At 42.4% G+C, this 8785-nt stretch overlaps 1 protein-coding gene across 1 annotated transcript in view; it reads right to left on the bottom strand.

The window, feature by feature from the left end:
• The window catches only part of LOC109918807 (vitamin K-dependent protein S-like), a 10147-nt gene extending 5832 nt beyond the window's left edge, over positions 1–4315 (bottom strand). The window contains exons 1-3 of the mRNA XM_048598145.1: positions 4277–4315; positions 1528–1696; positions 501–661 (exon numbers count right to left, since the gene is read on the bottom strand). Of these exons, the coding sequence (XP_048454102.1) occupies positions 501–661; positions 1528–1696; positions 4277–4300 (354 nt within the window). The 5' untranslated portion in view covers positions 4301–4315. The remainder of the gene's footprint in view (positions 1–500; positions 662–1527; positions 1697–4276) is intronic.
• Positions 4316–8785: the final 4470 nt, after the last annotated feature.

The raw sequence follows: 8785 nt of genomic DNA, 5'->3' as shown, positions 1-8785 counted from the left end.
ATTCCCTCAGTACTGACCCTCTGACAGTGCAGCACTCCCTCAGTATTCTATGGAGTCATTTTGAGCTGGATTTTTGCTTGTGGTATGGAGTGAGAGTTGAAACCACAACTCTTTGGTTCGGAGTAATAGGTGTTACCTGTGTGGGGGTTTAGCTATTCTATGTGTATTAATTCTCAGCATGTGACATTGCTGAACCTTCCTGGTGAGCTGCCTCGTTGAACACGAGGAGTCATTTCAATACAGTTGTGTGGTTTGCTGTGCCCTTTTCGAGGGCAGTTAGGATTCAACCACATTGGTTTAGGACTGGACTCACATAAAGGCCTCGAATGGGTAAAGAGAACAGATTCCATCCCTGGAAGTGAGTAAGTGAAGCTGTTAAAGTTTTGTGTTCAATTTTACTCACACAATAGCTTTACTTCTTGAGCTTTAAAGGATGAGTTGAGATTTTGAAAGTGTTGCCATCCAGTCCCAGAAACCACAGTGTGACTAAAGTAAATTACCTGCTTTTTGCCTGTTGGTGTTGAGTTGGAATACGTTAGGGAAAGTGACAATGGGACATTCTCTCCACTGATCAAAGCAAATAACACACCAGTATCTTTTGTTGGTTGCATTTCGAGAAACAGCTTAATTTTCCAACCTCCTGGAGGATCTTCTGTCATATCTGAAAGAGTATTGAATAGAGAGGCACTGTTTCAAAAGAAGAAATACATTGCTTTGATTTCACGGCTTTTGCAAACTTCATTTCCCTGTTAGAAGTTACAATTGCATCTGCTTTCACTGCTGTATACTGATTGTGATTTCAAATAAACCTGGTGGACCTTAACCTGATGTTGCATGACTTCTGGCTGCATAGATGTATAGAGGTATACAGTCAAGAAACAGACCCTTCAGCCCAAGTCATCCATGCTGACCAGGTTTCCTGAACTGAACTAGTCCCATTCGCTTGCATTTGGCCCATATCGCTCCAAAGCTTTCCTATCCATGTACCAGTCCAAATCTGGGTTAAATATTGTAATCGCAACTGATGGGCAGTGCATTCCAGATCACAACAACTCACTGTGTAAACAAATTGTCCTACTGTCCCCAACTGATTCTTTTGCCAATTAGCTTCAATCTGTGTTGTCTGGTTATCAATCCTCTACCACCAGAAACTGTTACCCCTTATTCAAGCCATCAAAATGTCTCCAGTATCTCCTAAATGATTAGCTTGGCATTCAGTCATATTCAAAACTGGATTCCTTTTGCGGAGAATCTTCAGCAGTTCCAGCACTGATTGAAGAATTGGGAATCGGTTTTTCCAGAACTTAATTTTCTGGGCATGCAAATGTTTAACGGATATTAACAAAACACTCTCTCATTACTTCCAGCATCTTTCATATCCTAAGACTAAATCAAAGCCCTACAAAGTCAACAATTTGCTTCAAAATTCAGCAGTCATGATCTCTGGCCTAACCTTTTAATCCATGCTCCCATGAACTGAGTTGTCACTTTGGGAACAGAGTAATTGAAATAAATTGTGTCACTTACTGTAATTTAATGGAAGCATAGCATATCCCATGCCAGGGAAGTAGGAGCCCTTCACTATATCCTGATAGCACTGCTTGCTTTTTATATTCTGAATAACATCTTCAATTCCAGCAGATCCTTGATTCATCCAGCTCCATCTCCGCATACAGCCATCTAACCGAGGGTTCATCTGGAGACAGAAACAGAGTTTCAGGTGTGAATGAAGGTGAGAATACAGAGAAAGATAAGTGTTCTCTTACACATGACCTACAGTTTCACATTTGACCTGATTAAGATTAAGTCTGGTTAGGAGGATCAGTGTGGACTCGACAGGCCGAATGGCCTGCTCCCACACTGCAGGGATTCTATGATCCTACGATAAACAAGTCCCAGCCCTGAAACTAATCCTTAAAATGCTTTGAACTCATCTGGCTGACTGTATCCTTGCTGATGAGAAAATACCTCAAAGCATTTAATTTTCTTTGACAAAATAAATAACAGTCCCGATATGTCCAAACAAGCCTGTCTTAGTGATAAATCTCAGCTGGGAACAAGATAATTCGCTGGATTACACATCAAGATTAATTTGCAAAGCTGCTGGAGTTCATGGTTATCCAGGACTTGTCCATCAAAGCCATTCTTAGTCCCAGGGTGTTCACCGAGCAAGTACCATAAACTTTATTTCATTATATTTCACTTTTAACCATTTCACAGGTTTTTGCACATTCTGAGGGTATGGGTGACACTGACAAGGTCATTCTTTGTTGCTTATCACTTGTTGCCTGGATGCATTGAGTGTGGAATTGGGAACCAGCTCCAGGCCAGATCATGCGTCGATGGCAGCCTTTCCTTCCTGTAAGGATACACTTCAGCCGGTTGGGAATTCCACAACAGTCCGACAATGCTTGCAGTCACTTTCCGGTGTCAGACCAGACATTCCGAGATTTACTGAATGAATCTCACAGTGTTTTCATGGTTTGGATTCAAGCTGACAACCTCGAGGAATCTCGTCCAAACCTCAAACCACTGGGCTGTTTTTTTCATCCAGAAAAATACTAGATTTCACATGAAAGGCTAAACTGAGCATTTAAAACTCAAGCCTAGTACAACTCAATGGAAATCATTCAGATATACTTCATTCATTTAAAAAAGAATCAAATTAAAATACCCAGTTTTGTACCATTAAATTTTCCCAATTTACTTTATAATTACACCATTGATGATCCAAGTTAAAAGACAGGCATGCATCCACAATGCATCTTATCACCTCTTAGAGTCAAGCAATGTACAGCAGGAAAACAGGCTCTTCGGTCCAAATCATCCATGCCGACCAAATATCCTAAATTAATCTAGTCCCATTTGGCAACTTCACACAATTTATGCACCTGCAAGATCCCAGAGCTAGTGATAAGCTGAACTGGTATTGCTTGACTGAGGAATATTGACCAAAACACTAACTCTTCTGTTACGTTCACACCAGCAGGTAAAAATCTGAAAAAAAGCACCTCAGGTAAGTGCAACACACTCAGTACTGACCCTCAACAGTGCAGTGCTGCATAGTACTGAACCTCTAATAGAACTGTGCTCCACTATGGCCTCTGGATAGAGAGTACACCCTCAGGATGTTCAGCAACATTTGCAGTGCTACTCAGATACGGAAGCAGTTCATGTGCGTATACAGCAAGAGCTGGACAACATCCAGGCTTGGGCTGATAAGTAGCAAGCAACATTCATGCTACACAAGTATCAGGCAATGGTCATCTCATCAAAAGAGAATCTAACCATCACCTCTTGACATTCAATGGGATTACTACTAGTAAATTCCCCACTCTCAACATCATGGGGTTACTATTGACTAGAAACGGAACAAGACTAGCCATATAAATACAGTGGCTACAGAAGCAGGTCAGAGGCTAGGAATTCTGCAGCAGGTGACTCACGTTCTGTCTTCTCAATCAATACCTGTCTACTATCTACAACACAGAAGTCAGGAATGTGATTTTAAAAAAAAACTCTCTACTTGTCTGGGTGACTGCAGCTCCAAGATGCACTGAAGTAAACTTCCCAAGACTCCTCTGACAACACCTTCCAAACCCATGACCTCTACCATCTAGAAGCCTAAAATTGGCAGATACATGGGAATATCTGCACCTAGAAGTTCTGCTCTGAGGCACACACACCATCCTGACTTGGAAATATATCACTTTCATTCACTGTTGCTGGGTCAAAATTCTACAACTCCCTCCCTCCCCAAGCTGTGGGTGCCCCTACATCCTAGGTACTGCAGCAATTCCTGAAGGCAGTTCACCACTATGTTCTCCAGGGCAATCGGGATGGGCAAAAATTTCTGGCTGAGCAGTGATGAACAAATGCTACACGAACAAATAAAACGTTAGGACTGGCCCTCCGTCACCACAGCTCTTCATCTGCACTGTAGTGGAATATTAGATTCAGAATATCCTAGTGATGAAGTATTTTTCTGTCTCAATATCTTAGCGAAGCAGACTAAACCTCACTCACAAATTACAGTGTTGGTAAATTGATGCACTAATTGCATTAATGAAGGGGTGAATCCCCAGCTCATTGAGCCAATGAACATGAGCTGTGGGGATTGGAGAATTGTGACTACAGAATTTTGCTCCTTATCTCCAATCTGTGCTGGCGTTTCCTCACTTAATAATTCCGATCCTTCAAAGTCTCCGGAAAAACATGAACACAAACAGGAAACACTCTTATTTATCCCACTATTATCTCCACCAATTTAACTCACCAGTTCCTGTACTGCTTGTATCATTCACAGTTTGTGAAAAACCGGGATTCTCAAAATTCCTTTGGCCAGACTTTTATTTTGGAAGTTTCTCGCTGACCTTTCCTCGCACTGACCACATAGCCTCGAAGTTGTTTCACAGAATCACTATTCGGTTAATTGGAATCTGACCACTTCTCTCCCACACTGACTTTGGCCAGTGTTCAGAGAAGTATCTTTAACAAGGCTATGGGAAACAATGTTCAGTTTATTCTAAAACTTAGTTAGACCAGAATTGGAATGTATCAAATACGTTCTCCATATCAGAAAAAACTACAGCAGTGGTAAAAGTTCAAAAATGATCTATGATTGTGATAATGGAGAGATTGTAAGAACCAGGAATGGTTAAATGTATTGGGACCCTTTAAATGTAGAAAAGAGAAGGGTGAGGGTTGCCCTCACAGAGGTTTTAAGGTATAAAAGGCATAATTAGTACGTTAAAAGCTGAAAGAACTACAGATGCTGGAAATCAGAAACAAAATTACTGGAACATTTCAGCAGGTCTGGTAGCATCTGTGGGGAGAAACTGCAGTTAATGTTTCAGGTCCAGTGACCTTTCTTCAGAACATAATTAGAAGGTTTGCAGATGTCACAAAAGTAGGTGGTGTTGTTGAAAGGGAGGGGGATGGTCTCAGTCTGATATTAATCAGCTGGTAAATTGGGCAGAGCAATGGCAGATGGAATTTAATTCCGATCAGTGTTAGCTAATGGATGTTGAGAGGTCTAATAAGGAAAGGACATACACAATGAATGGTAGGTCCCTAGGGAGTAAATAGGAACAAAGAGACTTTGGTGTACAAGTCCATAGATCCCTGAAGGTGTCAGCACAGGGAGACAGGGCAATGAAGAAGGCGTATGGAATGCTTGCCTTCATTAGCCAGGAATGGGATAGAGTGAAGGAGCAAGGAAGTCTTGTTACAACTTTATAAAACATTGCTTAGGTCACAGATGGAATACTGTGTGCAGTTGTGGTTGCCACACTATCGGGAGAGCATGATTATACTGGAAAGGATGAAGAGGAGATTCACCAGGATGCTGCTTGAGTTGAAAAGCTCAGTTATGAGGAGAGACTGGACAGGCTGTATTTGTTTTGCTTGCAGCAGAAGAGGCTGAGAGGGGATCCCATTGAGATTTACCAAATAATGACAGGCATAGAGAGGGTAGATCATGAGAATCTTTTTCCCATGGCAGACGTGTCAAACGCCAGAGGGCATAAGTATAAGGTGAGGCATAAAAGGCTTTTCACCCAAAGGATGATAGAAATATGGAACATGCTGCCTGAGAGGGAGGGGGGGGAGGTACTTTTGCAACATTTATGAATCATCTAGACAAGCAGTTAAAATGCCAGGGTACAGTAGGAACAAACGCAGGTAAATGGGATTAGTGTAGTTTGGTCTTTGTTGGTTGGCATAGACATGGTTTCTATGCTGTATGACTCTAATTATAATGGCATATAAATGGATAGACAAATGGAAAAATGTTTCCACTTGAGATCAAAATTAGAATTGATAAATTTAAGATAATCAATCAATCCAACATGGAATTTAGAGAAAATATCTTTTTTTCCCAGAAAGTTGTGAGGTAAATAGTACAGAAAAATTTAAGGCAAGACTTGAGGGATTAGAAAGATTTGGTGATAGCATGAAGGCGATTGGGAAAAGGTTCATGTGGTCATAAAAAGTAGCATAGCCTAGTTGGGCTGAATGGCCAGTTTTCAGTGCCTGACATGCCATGACATGATGAGGTTAATCTCAGTTGTCCTGTTACAGGGCTTCTCACAACCCAAGTGCATCTTGGGAATGTGAACTTGAAAATCAGAAGTGAGACACTCACAAGTCCCCAGTATGTGAAATAAAAATTCATCCTGGGGTGGTCACATTCATCTGGTGCATAACTCAGCTCATGTTACTGTCACACCCAGCAAAGAGGAACATTTTTGTGAACTGGATGCAATTACCTTAAATACTCAGTCCTGAGACCTGGTCCCATTTATTTAGAAATGCACAAAGCTTGTTCCTTTTAAAGCAGAGACAACAAGGTGCAGGGCTGGATGAACACAGCAGGCCAAGCAGCATCATAGGAGCAGAGAGGCTGACGTTTCGGGCCTAGACCCTTCATCAGAAAAGGGGGAGGGGAAGGGGGTTTTGAAATAAATAGGGAGAGAGTGGGAGGCGGATAGAAGAGGGATAGAGGAGAGGATAGGTGGAGAGGAAACAAACAGGTCGAAGAGGCGGGGATGGGGCCAGGAAAGGTGAGTGTAGGTAGGGAGTTAGGAAGGGGATAGGTCAGTCCAGGGAGGACGGACAGGTCAAGGGGGTGGGATGAGGTTGGTCGGTAGGAGATGGAGGTGCGGCTGGAGGTGGGAGGAGGGGATAGGTGGGAGGAAGAACAGGTTAGGGAGGCAGGGACGAGTTGGACTGGTTTTGGGATGCGGTGGGGGGAGGGGAGATTTTGAAACTTGTGAAATCCACATTGATACCATTGGGCTGCAGGGTTCCCAAGCGGAATATGAGTTGCTGTTCCTGCAGCCTTCGGGTGGCATCGTTGTGGCACTGCAGGAGGCCTTTTAGGACAGTACTTTTTGCTGAGTGAAGCTCAAAAAATGAGAACCAGGAATAGAACTGGGTGATGGGGCAGGTTATGATGCATCCTTGCTAATGGCAGCTGTCTCTAAGCCATTTTACATTCTACAGCACATGATTGGTTGACTTCAAAGTTGCTGGCCAATCTCATTGGATGGCAACTCTAATCCCAGCAGCACCACTATGAGCAGCCACCACTGCTGGAACTATAAATATTAGCCAGATTTTAAATCCAGGAGTACTGAGAGGGCCATGTAAGTGTGCGGGTCTCACAGCAGGGAAGGGATGTGATGCCTGTGTGGAAAGGGAGATGGGTCATCTCAATGGAGAGGCCAGGAGAACACCTGGGGGGAGTATGAGGAGGGGGAGTTAACTTGTCTAATATGGAAGGGGGGCCCTTGTGGAATCTTCTTTCCCTCAAAACTGAGGCCAGTTGGGAAGGGGCCCGCGTCGTTAATAGGCTGCTTTAGGAACTCAACTGGGTGAAAGAGGGCAGATGTTCCCTGATCCCTGGCTGCCCTGGAAAATTGAGGACAGGTTAGGTGCAGCCAGGATAGTGAAGGGAGGCTGCCTGGATAATCTAATGCCTGTCCCCTCCCCAGATACAAACTGGTCAGCTGGGGAAAGTTAAATTTTCCCCAATGTTTATTTTCCTAATAATCTAGCATACCCTGCCACTGTAGGAAGCATGAATGCTTTGCAGTAGACTTGTATTAATGCCTGTCAGTGATAGGAGTAAAGACCTTGAGTACAGCAATGTAAACCTGATGACTGGGTTGCTAATACAATGGGAAATTGGACAAGGTCCCATCACAAGACAGCTTCTAAGGTTTGACTGCTTCCTCGGTCCATCTGTCTTTCCATCTCGTGTTCTCTGTACATAGCCAATGTTAAAAATTTCTCTAATGAATCATAAGTTGTACTGTTTGCAAATAGATAAATTCAATCAGCAATATACAACTGGCACAGTGTTTAGTAATTGGTTTCTGATGGGCTGTAATAGATTTAATCCGATTGCCATAACAATGGGATATGCATCACACATAGTTTATATCATTTCTATACAATTGAAAGAAATAGTAATTTTGAGCATCCCACCTTTTAAATATATTTCTCCTCACAGCATCATACCTATTGGACAAAGCAATTGTGAATGCTTGAACTAATCGAGGTCTTTAAAGTTAACTAGACGGAGTTCGAAAAAGCCTACTGACAAAATGAAAAGTGTCAGAAATTTACAAATGTAATGCAAAAATCTCTTAATTTGTTGTAAAGCTACATTTTACAAGTCATCAATATACCACAAGTCCATTAATCAATAAATGAACACAGATCAGGTCTTCTGAATGGCAATGGCATTTGGCTCCATGCCTATTTAATTCAGTGAAAAATTAAATCTATAGTATAACAAGTGAAATAAATGAAAGAAGACATGCTTCTGGAAAAACGCACTAAATTACATATGAAGTCAGAAATGCTTCCGAGGAGTTGTCTCTGCACAGGCCAACTTCTCACCAAATATTGAGATTTCAGTCTGCTCCTTTACCAAGGACTGTTCCTCAGTTGCACAGTGAGTTATACATAGTTCCTATGTTCATGCATTCAAGGATGAAACAGTGGCACCACAGCATTTATAACTTTCTCCCCTCTTTATGGAACTGTGATAGTCATTGTGACCCAGTGGAGTTTCTTTTTAAGCTGTATTATTCCTCCTAGGTGGCATCATCATTCAAGGATTTAAACTAAGGCTGGGGAGGGAGGTGGGAGGTTGTCAGGTGTTTTTATGAGATAGTAGGAACTGCAGATGCTGGAGAATCTGAGATAACAAGGTGTAGAGCTGGATGAACACAGCAGGCCAAGCAGCATCAGAGGAGCTTTCCTGCTCCTCTGA

This window comes from Rhincodon typus, chromosome 6 (genome assembly GCF_021869965.1).
Source record: "Rhincodon typus isolate 14 chromosome 6, sRhiTyp1.1, whole genome shotgun sequence".
Classification (NCBI taxonomy): domain Eukaryota; kingdom Metazoa; phylum Chordata; class Chondrichthyes; order Orectolobiformes; family Rhincodontidae; genus Rhincodon; species Rhincodon typus.
The sequence above is the reverse complement of the archived record's forward strand: the minus strand, read 5'-3'. Positions and strand labels throughout refer to the sequence as shown.